The sequence below is a fragment of the Patella vulgata genome, chromosome 9, assembly GCF_932274485.2.
Source record: "Patella vulgata chromosome 9, xgPatVulg1.2, whole genome shotgun sequence".
NCBI lineage: Eukaryota > Metazoa > Mollusca > Gastropoda > Patellidae > Patella > Patella vulgata.
Genome location: NC_065887.2, coordinates 18609114 through 18623706, shown reverse-complemented (window position 1 = coordinate 18623706; position 14593 = coordinate 18609114). Strand labels below are relative to the sequence as shown.

At 37.8% G+C, this 14593-nt stretch overlaps 1 protein-coding gene across 1 annotated transcript in view; it reads left to right on the top strand.

Annotated features, from left to right (window-relative positions):
- Positions 1–14023, top strand: part of LOC126831980 (parathyroid hormone/parathyroid hormone-related peptide receptor) — a 112167-nt gene extending 98144 nt beyond the window's left edge. Inside the window, exons 8-14 of the mRNA XM_056103478.1 lie at positions 170–326; positions 828–888; positions 2538–2607; positions 2957–3048; positions 9700–9838; positions 10475–10516; positions 11530–14023. Of these exons, the coding sequence (XP_055959453.1) occupies positions 170–326; positions 828–888; positions 2538–2607; positions 2957–3048; positions 9700–9838; positions 10475–10516; positions 11530–11895 (927 nt within the window). The 3' untranslated portion in view covers positions 11896–14023. The remainder of the gene's footprint in view (positions 1–169; positions 327–827; positions 889–2537; positions 2608–2956; positions 3049–9699; positions 9839–10474; positions 10517–11529) is intronic.
- Positions 14024–14593: the final 570 nt, after the last annotated feature.

Sequence of the window (14593 nt, the reverse complement as noted above, 5' to 3'; positions counted from 1 at the left end):
CAACACGAGTTATTTGTTTCTCTTTTCCCCAACCCCTTATTATCCGCCATCTTTTCTTGTGATTTGCAGTGTTATGATTGATGAACCTACACTGTTGTCAAAGAATAGTTTTTGTATCTATAGGTCAATACAAAAATAGCTAGCTTATTTTTTATTTTTTATTTTTCAGCATTGGCAGTGCAAGTTGTTTTTCACAACGTTTCATTACATATTAGGCGCTAACTATATCTGGGTATTTGTAGAAGGGCTATATCTACATATGTTAGTCTCAGTAGCTGTCTTCTCAGAAAAAACTGGTATTAAATGGTATATGCTCTTTGGTTGGGGTGAGAATTCATTATTTCTTATAACTATAACAAATAAATCGTCTCGTTGTCAATAAGGTCTAGACCAGGCGTCGGCTAGTTTATGTATGAAACTAGTTACCTAATGGTAATGTACTAATTTGTCTTACCAAAGGCTAGAGTAAAGAAGATAAATTCAGATTTTCCGGTATTTCTATAATAATTGCCCCCACCTCCATACGTCACTTAAAGACGTGATTTTTTGCTTTAAGGGGGACAGTGAGTAGGACACTAGCTCACTAACCAGGAGATCCGGGGTTCAATCCGGTTGTTCCCCGATATCATTCCATCTTGAATTCCGCATGTCATTTGTGCAGAAAAGCGGAATTCAAAGAGAACAGAGCTACAAAAGAATAGTTAAATACCCATGTTTAGTGTAGATAAGTATCATATTAAAATATGAATGAAATCATAAAAAATCTAGTTTTAATTTGGTTGGAAAAAGACAAAAAATGTGATAATTGTTCATCTTTATTTTTACAGCCGCCCCAGTAACATTTGTTCTACCGTGGGTGATAGTTAGAGCTACTATTGAAGATAAGTAGTAAGTATAGAAAAATAACTGAATTATCATTGAAACCGGGCGCTACTTGCTTTTCCTTTATTGGGTTTGTAATTCCATTAACGATGGCTAAGTGAGTCCCCCCTCCGCCATCCACCCTTTTTAATGGTGCCAAACAGAGTTCCTGACAATGAACGGCGCCTATTCGTGCTGATGGAGCTTCCCGTGTAAACGTTCCACTTAAAAGAACTCTTAATGGTTGGAATTTGATGAGGAGTATAGGCGCCTTTGTCCGGATCAATTTCTGTCGAAGTCCATTGCCTGGCGTATGCCGGTATTTATTAACCCGATTTGTTCAGAAAATCGGACGTTAACCCCCATTTGATTAAAATCTAAATCTGTGATGACACCATACAGCCAAGCATATGGCTGGATGATCAAAGCCTCTCAAATTATTTGACGGAATGTTTTGTATATTGATTGGTAAAATAATCTGGAGTCTACCAATCAACTCAACACGCTCTATAAAGTAATGTCTTTAGACTAGAATAAATCGGGGTAAACAATCGAAGTACAATACTGTATAATTTTTATTCGACGGTTTCTTTTCCGTCTGTTTTTATCGAATACATGTTAAAAGGTCTTAACAATGTTTTCCAGACATCTTTAGCCTAACGGAATAATAATGCCTTAAAGATGCTTATGTAAGAGTCAAAAATATGCCTTTTATAGGTCTTTTTTCTGGCTTCACACACCGAGTCTATAATCAACTCTCTACAACATTGGATGCCTTCAAGATACATTATGTAAGGTTTCGATAAAGAGCTGAAAGTTAAACTAAACACAACAGTTCTGTGGATAATAATTACTGAATTTGTATTGTAGCTCCAATAAAAATGCAGTACTTGTTATCCATAGAACTGTTGTGTTTTTGTTTTTTTGGGGGTGTTTTTTTTTGGTTTTTTTAATGTGTTAAATTACCAATTGCCGTTTAAGCAGCTGGAAGTTCTCGATATAATAGTTAAAAGATAGATAACGAAAAGGAAATATGTTGAGAATTTCAGTCACAATTACTTCATCCTGAGCGGAGTTATGGCTGTTTGAAGAACAGTGTAGTCTCGAGCGGCATTGCTACCGTTGTTACTATAATAAACAAAGTTTCGATTATCCATTCTTTAATTAAATTATTAACTGACAAATCCATCCGATGCTCTAGTGAGTTGATCATGGGCTTGACATGTGAATAATGATTTATATGGCAATTTAGGCCAAACAAAAGATCTGCATTAGGCAGATTTAGCTCTTACATTATGCATCTTTACATTTGAGTGGATAAGACACTGTTTAAACGTTAAAATGGACGCCACACGCATTGAAGGCATGAAAATCGAGACATCGTTTAGCGATAATGATAATTGACAATCGAGACTTTATGATAGACTATTTCTGGTCAAAACTTCAAACAATGATAACTTCGCTCTTAATATAGTGTATTTATTTTTTTTATTATCAGTTAAACTATAAAATCAAGAACGATCAGCTCTTTATCTGAGTAAAATACTCTTGCTTCAGAAACGGATCAATGCATCACATTTACCGAAATAATGTCAACCGTCCGGGTGATTTTCTGTAATATTATTCCCTACAATAGACCCCATGTCGAATAATGGAGATTATATTTTATATTTCAGTTGCTGGAACACGTCACCAACACCGGGATATTTCTGGATTATGAAAGGTCCTATTGTAGCATCTATTGTGGTATGTATTACTCTATATGAAGAATATCAAATTAAATCAGTGACTGATATTAATTAACCTAACAGTCAGTTGATCAGTAATATTGGTCTTTAATAAAAATGAAATATTAAAGTGTCGCGTTATTTTAGCGCATAAGGAATCCCTATGTGTAATCTCTATGCAGTAAGCCTGGCGCAGAAATGATAGGCCTATTTTAAATCCGATCAAATACAAACCGACTGACTGTATGGGTGTCATGCCCGCCTAACAGGGTGCTTGGCTATATATTTTATTAACGAATTTTAAACTTCATAAATGTTGTCGATTATAATTGTAGACAGTTGTCTAATCTGCTACTTTTCCTTTTCAGATAAATTTTTTATTTTTCTTAAATATTGTTCGTGTTTTGTTTACCAAATTAAATGCTGTTAATTCTCCTGAAGCAAAGAAATTCAGGTATCAGTGAGTATTCCATTTAAATAAAATTAATACTAATAGCCATATTACTAATACATGTTCGTAAAGGTGCGAATTCTTACATCAAAGGGGTGTATGTGTGTACATGTGCGTGTGTGTGGGGGGGGGGGGGGGGGTATGTTCGCCCAGTCTTTGGTTATAACATCTTATTTGGTCATCTACAAACTTATTATTGAATCTCATAAACCTCTACATTTCTCAAATACAGCGTTTGAATACTCTAATTATTAAATTAGTTGATACCAAAAAAACATTTGTTTACAGTAAGTAACGTTATCAATGATTTAGCCAATATCGGAGCTTAAACTGTTAAAATTTCCAAATTAGTATGCATGCTCAAAAATGAGTATGACTAAAAGCTGGCTTCGAGACTTGTTGCCGCTGTTCCATTCCCATTTGGATGTCATATGTATACTATTAACAATAGACATCCATTCCTTTCATCAATGACTTAATACAAGGGATGAGTGATACCCAACGTGGGTCACATGAATAAAAAGGGGGTGTTAACTACAAACTTTTCTGAACCAATTAATATCTATGACCATAAATAGATTATATAATAACAATCTGACTTGTATGAAATAAGTTAATGAATTCATCCATACGGATCTGGTACATGTTTTAAACGTGTTATAATCTTGTACAGCTCTATTAACAGTTGGCTTTGGGGTGTATTTAAATCATGGTGTCTGTCTCTTCTAAACTGTGTAACTCATTTATTAAATGTATCTACAGTTTATTAAACATGCATTATGCAAGAGCTAAATCTTCCCATTGCAGTTCAAATGTTATTATTTACATGATAAGCCCACAATCAACTCCCTGGGCTATTAGATAGCTCCAATTGTAAGTAGATTAGAACACGGTTGCCCTTTAAGAGTTTAACGATAAAATAGATAATGGATACTTAGTCTCGATTGTCACATTTTCCTGCTACGATGATAAACAATCTAGGCAGCTTTTTGTCAAAACTTCAAACACTAATAACTTCGCACAGAATAAAGTAATTTGGATAATATTTTCAATAAATTCATTTTCCATTATCAATCTTTAAAATAGTTCTTTATCTAAAAGGGGGTGGGTGGCCGAATGGTTAACGCGTACGCATTAGATCAGAAGGTCTGTCATTGAGTCAAGTGGCGTGGTTTTGATTCCCTGTTGATTGTTGCGGGTTTTCTCCGGGTCCTCCGGTTTCCTCCCACTGCTAAAGACCCCTACGCGCAAGCGAATTATTGAAATGAAATTAAACCATTTGTTACTTCGAAATGACCTAGTTAGTGTCGAGTGGACGTTAAACACCATGTCTCTCTTTCTCTTTATCTAAATGTTACTTAATGCATCTTAAATTGGTCCTCATTAGTATGTAGTTACATATCATTGGTAAAAACTAAAACAAAATAGTATGGGAACCATTGTTTTACATCAAGTAATTATTATTAATGACATACCTCGTATGTCAAGAGTGATTTAAAGCAAAATTCTCATCTCGCTAGACAAGCTTCGATCTATAAATTTAAGATGTCACAACTTACTCGCAGCTATTCGCAGGTTGCCCCAAAGGAAATATTAAGATATACCGTCTGGCTATATTGAAACTTGTATTTTGTTAAAATTGGCTCGTTAAAGAGAATTTTTCAATGTAGTCTATCAGCAAGACTACGAAACCGTTGCATGTTTTCAATCAAGGAGGAATAGAGGAATAGTCGCCTTGGCCTACTTCCGGGTGTAAATTTCATGTTAGCGCTTTACTTGAAACATTTATGTGCCTTTGCAATGCAAAGAGGAGATTTGCCGTCCATGTATGATCTTCAACGAATTTCAATTGTCATGGGGATTATATAGCCCACATTCTAATAAATTCCCCTTCACGATTACTCGTACTTGCAGTGTTAAGTTCTGAACCGATCTGGCTCCAATTTTCAAGAGTGTTTATTATTTACGAGGATTTCTACAAAATGATACGATTGTTGATAAACAAACATTACTTACTGTACTTGTGCCTACTCTACAAAGTTCAAGTTTGAATTTCATTAAAGTTTCAGGAGAGTTAGTATTGTAGGTAAATATGGTCCCTACAGATTTTGAGCGTTTTCTCAAAAGCGGTGCCAGAGTTGTGGCCCCTGACTGATAATGTTGTTGATAAACGAGATCATTACCTCTCGGATATCATAAAATCTTCAGAAAAATTGAATACTTGGGTAGAAATGACCTTTATCGATTTGAGTATCTGTATCTGTGCAAACGATGCAAGATTGTTATTGCCCTTGATTGTTACGATTGCTAAAACACGTACAGTACGATACTTGTAATAACTGTAGAACTGTATGGTATTACAATTCGTGGCATATTTAGTTTAATTAATAATAAAGCCAAGATGGTTGGTTTTACAGCCTTGTTTAAGGGTTGTTGGCCTCGTCATCATGTTTCCAGGAATAGTTAGCATTGTACTACACATGATCTCTATCACAGAATTACTTATCTCGAATACTCCCAGTAATTATCTTAATGTCAGAATGGTTTCTCGCTTCTAGAATGCAGTGTTTATTAGATAACCATAGCTTATTCGATTAGATTGTTAGTCAAATATATGCATTGCCTGTCCATTCTCTTGAACGGGTTGTCGGAATTTCTAATATGCCCCCTTATTATTGCACGATACTAGAATTGCACAATTTGATCGATTATGTTCTTGCACTAACTGTTTTTAATAATTTGTTTTAACCCTATAGGTCTGTTGCTAAGTAATTACGATAAGTATAGAATATATAGCATGTAGCTAGGCTGTTATTGCATGGAACTGTATTCGTGTGTTGTTGATGTTGTTATTGTTTTATATGAGTGCATGTGGGAGGAGTGGCGAGGTGGATATGGCCGTTTGTGGCGCATATTGCCAGCTGAAGAGGTGTTAATTGGTGTTTATGTTAAAGCTGTCGTAAAAAGCTAGATACCCCTTTAAATTAGATTTAAATTTAGTTGAGCGGTCACTAAATAACGATAAACTTTGGTTTATTCGTAAAACAATAATGTTGGGTCACGGTTATAGTTGTTAATAAGTCTGATCTACAGTTATTTTACTACTACAGACGACTCGGTCGTGATATTAGTCTTGGATTGGATGGTCGAATGGTTACCACATTTCGATTCCCCGGTTGTACGTGGGATTTCTCATGTGTTTGTCCGTAAATGACCTAGTTTGTGACAAGTGGACGTTAAACCCCACTTCTCCCCCTTTCTCTGTCTCGTCTAGTCTGTCCTACAACTGTTTTACTACATGTACAATAGACGACTCGATCCTGGTAGTAGACTGGGCTACAGCTGTTTAACTACTATAGACAGCTCGGTCGTGGCATTAGCGTGACCTATAGCTGTTTAACTACTATATACAACTCGGTCGTGGTATTAGTCTGGCCTGCAGCTGTTTCACTACTACAGACAACTCGGTCGTTGTATTAGTCTAACCTACAGCTGTTTCACTGCTATATACAACTCGGTCGTGGTATTAGTCTGGCCTACAGCTGTTTCACTACTATAGACAGCTCGGTCATTGTATTAGTCTGACCTGCAGCTGTTTTGCTACTATAGACGACAGCGCTGTGGTATTAGTCTAGTCTACAGCTGTTAAATACTATAGACAGCTCAGTCGTGGTATTAATCTTGCCTGCAGCTGTTTTACTACTATATACAACTCGGTCGTGGTATTAGTCTGACATACAACTGTTTTACTACTATAGACTAATAGACGACTCAGTCGTGATATTAGGCTGACGTACAGCTGTTTCACTACTATAGACAACTCGGTCGTGGTATCAGTCTGACCTACAGCTGTTTCACTACTATAGTTATAGACAGCTCGGTCGTGGTATTAGTCTGACCTACAGCTGTTTAACTACAATAATAGACTCGGTCGTGGTTAAGGAACACTTTACCTTGATAACGAATTAAACCATCCATGTAAGGAATGTTCTTGTATAGAATATGTCACTTATTTAGTATATTGTCATGTAGGATTATTTCTTGTCAGCACCCTTTCCTTAAAATTTATTGTTTGTATACACTGAATATTGGTGTGCACGGTGCATTTTATGGTTAGTCTTTCTAGAACACATAATAAATCTTCTCCTTTTGGTAGTTTTACATTTGGTACTCTTGGGCCGCCCAAATGGAAACCCGAATCCACATTCATATCTGTTTAATTTTTCCCTGGTCTAATACGAAATCCATTTTCGATAGCTGCACTACGTGAATATAATGAACTTCAGATGTAAATGCCAACTTCTTTCAATAGAGAAATCAAGATTTGGAAACCTCGGCTATCAGGTGATACGGCAATTTCAGTCCAGTCTTTAGTTTCGACATGCTATATTTTGGATATTAACAGCTAACAACGACATCGTCTGTATGCATAGTAAATTGCATCGTTAAAGACAGCTGGTATATCTGGCAATATCCGATATATATACTATTCAAAAAAAGTAGGGGATATTTGATTTTTAAGTGTTATTAAAGTCACCTAATGAAACTGACGAAGAAACAAATGACAAAATGAAATGAAGTTCACATTCATCGATTTATTACAAATGATCGTTAGACTAAGTAAGGCACAGACTGACCATTATAAGGGTAAAATGATACCCGGGGTCAAACAGCAAAGTTACCACAGCATCACAACCAAGTCAGTAACGGGTAAATCCTCCTCTGTTTGCCAAACAAGCATTGATCCGACGTGGCATACTCCTAATGAGACGTCTAAGGTCATTTTGGTCCAGATTGTCCCATTCCTGTTGCAACGCAGCAGCAAGTTCTTGGACATTGGCAGGACGTTGTTGACGTTGACGTAACCTCTGTCCAAGCATGTCCCAGACATGCTCGATGGGGGAGAGGTCGGGACTCAGTGCTGGCCAAGGTAATGTGGTGATGTTCTGTTGTTGGAGGTAACCTGTAACGATCCTGGCCCTGTGACATCTTGCGTTGTCATCCTGGAAGATGAAACGGCGGCCATGACGTCGTGCGAACGGCACAACATGGACTGGCAAGATGTTGTCCCGGTAGTACTGGCCTGTAACACGCCCTGCAACAACATGTAAAGCCGTTCTTCCAGCAACAGTGATGCCTCCCCACACCATAACAGAACCACCCCCAAATCGATCATGTCTGATGACGTTAACGTCTTGGAAGCGCTCGTTTCGACGACGCCACACCCTCCTACGTCTGTCCAAAAAATCAACAGTGAACCTTGACTCATCTGAAAACATCACATTGCTCCAGCGTCGATTATCCCAGTGTTCACGATCCCTACACCAACGACGTCTTGCCTGAATGTGATGATCTCTCAAACAAGGGATCACGCGAGGACGTCGGGCGGGAAGGTGACCCCTATGCAGTCGATTCCGAATCGTCTGGCCACTCACTCTCACACCAGTGTCTGTTTGAAGACGAGCGCTGATCTGATTTGCTGTGATGACACGATTTCTCAAGGCCAAGGTACGGATAAATCGATCCTGGGCTTGAGTTGTCGCCCTTGGTCGACCTGAGCGTGGTCTGTCCTGTACAGATTGTGTATCACGGTATCTGGACCATAGCCTGCTTATGACAGACTGAGAAACATTCATCGTCCGCGCCACAACCGCCTGTGTTGTGCCGATCTGTAGCATGCCAAGGGCACGTAACTTTTCATTTTGGGTAAGCCGACGCATATCAAAATTTGTTTTCTGGTCACTAAAACAGTTAAACTGATGTTTCCACCCTGGAATTCAATGCCACAATGACTGTAACATTCAAAGTCAGAGTCGTGCAAATCTTGGGTTGGACCCCCATGATGATCCCAAGCATCACCTGCATTCCATGCGGTAGCTATTGGTGTGTTTGGGCGTCACATGTAACTGGAAATGTTTCTTCTGTTAGGTTCTATAGTGACTTTTTTCGTAGTCATTTGCATATTTTAGTATTATGCCCCCAAAATCAAATATCCCCTACTTTTTTTGAATAGTATATTTTAAGTAATGACCCATGATCATGATTTTCTTCAATCAGCTCGGCAAGATAATAATTATATTCCATATCTTCGGGCTGTCTTAATCTTAATCATTTGAACTGGTAAATACTATGGTGTTAGTATAAAAGGACAGAATCGGAAACAATTTCAAGATATGTTTCCGGATAGGACCTTTTAGTACTGACTCGTTCCTAATGAACACTATGAATAATTATCTAAATTCCAATACGTTCTCAAAATATATTACAACATGGAACTAAGTAATTATTAGTTCTGTAAATTGGCGGGGGTGGGGTGGGTGCAATAGTCTAATGGTGGTTTGTCATTGAGTTAAGTGGCGTGGTTTGGCTTCCACACTTTTACGTGACGAGTAGAAGGGTTCTCTGTCCATCCTCGTGGGTTTTCTCCAGGCCCGCTGGTTTCCCCCCACTGCTAAAGATCCCTGCGCACAAGCGAAATATTGTAATGAAAGGAAATCAAATGTTAGACCGAAATTACCTAATTTCTATCTCACGTGGACGTTACTCTCTCTCTCTCTCTCTCTCTCTATCTCTATCTCTCTCTCTCTCTCTCTCTCTTTCTCTCTTCTATAATATTTGTATAATATTTGTATAAAATGTTAATGACCTTTAATATTACAGAAAATTAGCCAAATCGACGTTGGTTTTAATACCGTTGTTTGGTGTACACTATATTGTTTTTGTTGGTTTACCGGATCGTCTTGATGAAAGACTGGAACTCGTTAAACTTTATTTCGAAATGTTTTTTAATTCCATACAGGTTCGTTCAAATTTTATTTTAAGGCAAGATCTTTGTACATCCCAAAAGTCCCTGTTATGCATAGTGGGCTGAATGTTTCTGACGAAGAAAAAACCTATTTTGCTTTGATTAGAATTAGCCAGTTGCCCTTGTTACCATTTCACTATATACATTACCGTTTAATACGTCATTATCTTACATATTGCTAGGATTGGTGTGGCATTACGTTAGTGTCGGGTTGGCAATAATTAAGCAAATCTGTTAAGGTTGTGCACTGATGCTATTTTCTCGACACCAACCCAACATTACCCGAACGCATTCAAAATGTCCAGTGGAAATGCACACATCGAAGACTCGGTTTCGGTTGTGTGAATGTATTGAACATATCAGTGTAATATCTAAGGTTAAAACAATATTTGAAATGACCCATGGACACATAAATATCTACATACATGGCGCCAACCGTTACAGTCGCGTCAACGTCTCTGACAGTATTAAAAATGTAATATGAAAGTAAGAAGCCTTTTAAAGATCGACGTATAATGGTGCAAGTAAATATCCAGAAATTCCAAAAAGGCCGAATACACTGCGTATCCTTGTTTAAGGCTAATCGTCAGACGTTTTATTAAATACACAGATCTTTTTCATTTATTTCAGGGTTTCTTTGTTGCTTTATTGTTTTGTTTTTTGAATAGTGAGGTAAGTGTTTGCTATTAAACTATTTGAAGATGATAAGAACCTCTTGTTTTCCTTACTGACATGAAGCAAATAAAAACCAGTTAAAGGGTTAAGAACCGGTTAAGAACCGTTCGTTTAATCTTCTGGTACAGTTTAGTTGGCGTGGTATTCTAATAAATTGTAAAATTTATTTGAGCTCATTCGATTGTTAAGCGATGATATTAACACATCTTTAGACAGTAGACTTTCTTAACTGCACCCGGGCGTGCAAAATGTTTTCATCTTCTGGGAATGCGCATGTGTGGGGACTCAATCCATTTAAAAGGTATCTCGACCTATTAGAATTCCCTGTTCTTCGGTCGTTTAGATTCTCTGCGATATCACTATTATGGAATCAGACGTTAAATGACCAAGGTACTAGTGCGTCAATGGCGTATTTTGATGTTGTTACTTATTTGTCAGAGAAACGACAATTATTGCCAAACATAGGGTTGTCTGGACTTTCTAATAAGTTTAGCATATTTAAAACGAAAAAAAATAATAAATAATTTAGTTTGTCAATATGTTGGGGTTTTTTTTATATGTGTCAGTTATATCCATGTCTTGCTCTCAAAAAACGGTGACATGCTGATGTGCTAAGGCCTTCGAACATAAGGGGTTATTTTTCTGTGATTTCCATCACCGACCAATAAACATTGGACTGCTGTAAAATTCTTCAACACGACAGATTGTCGGTTATATTTTCGCTACTGCCAGGACATTCATAACCGACAAGCCATCGGGATTTATAAATCTATTTTCAAATGCATCCTTTTATAACGGAGCTTGTCTAATGGTGCTCACATGTTTTGTGTAAAGCAATCAAGTTATAGGCAAATGCTTAAATTTACATCGCCATGTAACCCTCGCGGTCGCGGACGGTACGTAAAAGGCAAGAAATCGATGACTGTAAATCGGTATATGGTCTAAGCATCCAGTGTTTTGCCTGACGATTGCCACTGATTTAAATATGAATTATTTTTTGTTTATTTAAGGTACGAACAGAAATAAAGAAAACCTGGCGCCGTTTCAAATTAAACCGATTTCATACGTTTCAGCGTGGTCGATCTCACTTAAGTACTTTCGCGACGTATGTCTCAAAAGTGCGCGGTTCTGTGTCATCTTTTTCAAACCATGACGACCAGCCACATGATGGTCAACCAACTAATGGAAAGGGACATACGTTAAACGAAGGCACGGCCTTGAATTCGGAAATTGTCGATATTAACAATAAGTATATCTCTAACGGAGGTGTTACAACAGCAAATATTGATGAAGCCTTACCAATGATGGCACTTCCTGTGAAAGAAGGGGATACCGATTCTGGTTATGTAAATTCGGTTCACAGTGGTCATTTATAACAGTTAATTTAGTATGTGTGAACGTTTTACTGTGAACCAAGTTGAGACGCAGTGATTTGGCAGACTACCTTTCAAATATCCCGTCTTACTGATCTCGACTGTAAAACTGGATAATCTGACAATAATGTGTAATGAAGAAGCGGATTCTGAATCAGAACTGGATACCGGATTAAAACGAAATCGCTGCTCAGTCAAATCTAACTATTGGATTGTGTTTTGTGACATTTTATTTTAGCGCTAAATCAATTCGCTAAAAACGTCATTGTTTCATACGAAGTACATGAATATACGATAAAATGTACGGTAATTGAATATCGTAAAGATTTTAAAATCAAACTATATTGCAATCCCTGGTGTAATAAAGTTCCGTGGTGTAAACCATTGTTCGAGTGCAAATTTTACAACTTTACGATAAAAAAATAAGACCTGGAAGTGGAAGGGAAGTGATATATAAATAATGTTGCCTTGTCCACCATACAAACTGCTGGTTGGAAGGGATGGGGTGGTCAAGAGTGTCGCGTCTTGAGCTCTTGCTGTCTGGTCACCTCTAGCATGCGGTCGTGGTTTAGATCTTAAAGGTTTTCTCCGGATTCCTCCCACAGGGAAGGCCCCTGCGCATGTTATAAGCTTAATAAAATAAGACAACTTGTCTGCGATATCACCCTCGGTGGAAGCGGATGAAATGAAACCCTGGATATATTGTGTTCGACTGAATTACCACAGCTCAATTGTAATATGATTTAAAGACAACCAAAGACAGGTGTAAATATTATTTAATGATGATTTCGTGGCTGTTTGGGAGTGGTCTGGTTTGGGGTTTTCAGTTAATTGAACAAGGGACTATGGAATATTGCCAGAATACAGCTAATCTAACGGGGTGAATAGTATCACTCAAATCTCTCGGATTTTCAGTAACAACTTGTACGATGCACACTGCAATACTGATAAAGCGTTATTTTGTCAATAGAGAGCCACGGTTGCTAAGTGAGTAAGACGCTGGTCTCGGATTCGCTCCCGCTGTTGGCCGAGAAAGTTCATCGGGATTTTCCAGCGTGGTTCCCCCTGTCAGTGGTGAATGGATGGAGGACCTGACAAGGACAGCTATCTAGTCGTTCGGATGGTACGAAAACCCGAGGTCCCGCGTACACATTGGCGTGCACGTAATAGATCCCTTGGCAGTTGGAATTCGGTATAAGAATAGGCCGTAGCGCCGCTGTCCGGTCCAAATATCCCTTATAGCACACTGTATGGCGTATGCCCGTCTTCACTAGCCCAGACGGAGCAAAACAGTAGGGCGTTAAACCCCATTTGATTTCATTTTTTTTTTTTGTCAATGTCGTGACCGATAAAAAAATATATTATGTTATAGATATTTATATTCTACACGTAATGATTTTATAAAACAATGACAGAATTGTGAATAATTAAAATTTGGACCTAAAATGTCGCAGAATCGACCAGTGCCATTCAAAAATATTTTAACGTATTCAGGATTTTATTGTCCCAACTTTTTAGAAACTTTTTAAATGCACCTTCCGTAGATACAGGGTACCTTGTTATGAGATCGCCTGCTGAAATCGCGTTAAATCACAACTTAAAAGAACCAAATTAAGGTTTAGATATCTGGACTGGTGTTCCATAGTCTCGGATCGCAATCCAGATCATTGACCCCAAAACAAACATAGTTGTTGTGTTATTGATGTTGTTGTTACTGATTCTCTCAATTAACATTATTTCATTTTGACGACATTATTATAATTGTGTAATAGACCTATAGTGCGCTTACATTTTATATGTGTGTTGAAACAATACGGTGCTGTGATCTAAATTTATTGACCGTTTTAATGTGTATATCGGTGAGTTGTATATATATATTAATCATATTTATAAACCTCTTCGTGTTTTTTGGTAGAAACTTTTACATCAATGTGTTATATAGCTGTACTTGTATTAAACTTCAATTTCAAACTAACATTCTGATTTTATAAACTTCCTAGGTAAATTCCGATACCACGCGCTAACTCCCCCCCCCCCCCACAAAGCCATTACTAATCACTTCCGCACTGTCTTGCAGGGTATGTTTTCTTTGTTCATTACAAATGGTGCCCGAAACCACAGTGGAATACACGAATCGTGTACTGATTATAAGATGTTCATTTCGCCTTAAATATTGCATGGGGACCCCATCAATATTGAGTGAAATGGGCCAACATTGAATTCTAATTCGTGTATTTAATTTACACTATTATGAAAAATATTGAGTTTGAGGTTTAGGTCCTTTAACAGATCTGTCAAATGTTGCTCTTCTGTTGTCCTCATAGAGACAGGCGGGGTCCTAGCACGGATATACTTTATACATGCTTGAAACATGCTTAAACAAAATAAATTTTCTTAAATCTTATTCAACTTGGCCATGGCTGGTTGTTATACACTATTTTGCCTATAACGTTTTTAGGACTTCGAATTCTGTCTTATGGTTTGGATTGTTCGTACTTGGTTCTATTTTATTTCTACCAACTGCTTTATCCTTAATTTATGTGGATCACGGTGGGTAAGACGCTGGCTCGCTAGCCTGGAGGTCGGGTGTTCGATCCCTGCATTGGCCGAGAAAGTTCATCCAGATTTTCAGGCGTGGTTCCCCCTTGTCAGTGATGCAGGACGGAGGACCTGACAAGGACAGCTGTCTAGTTGTTCGGAT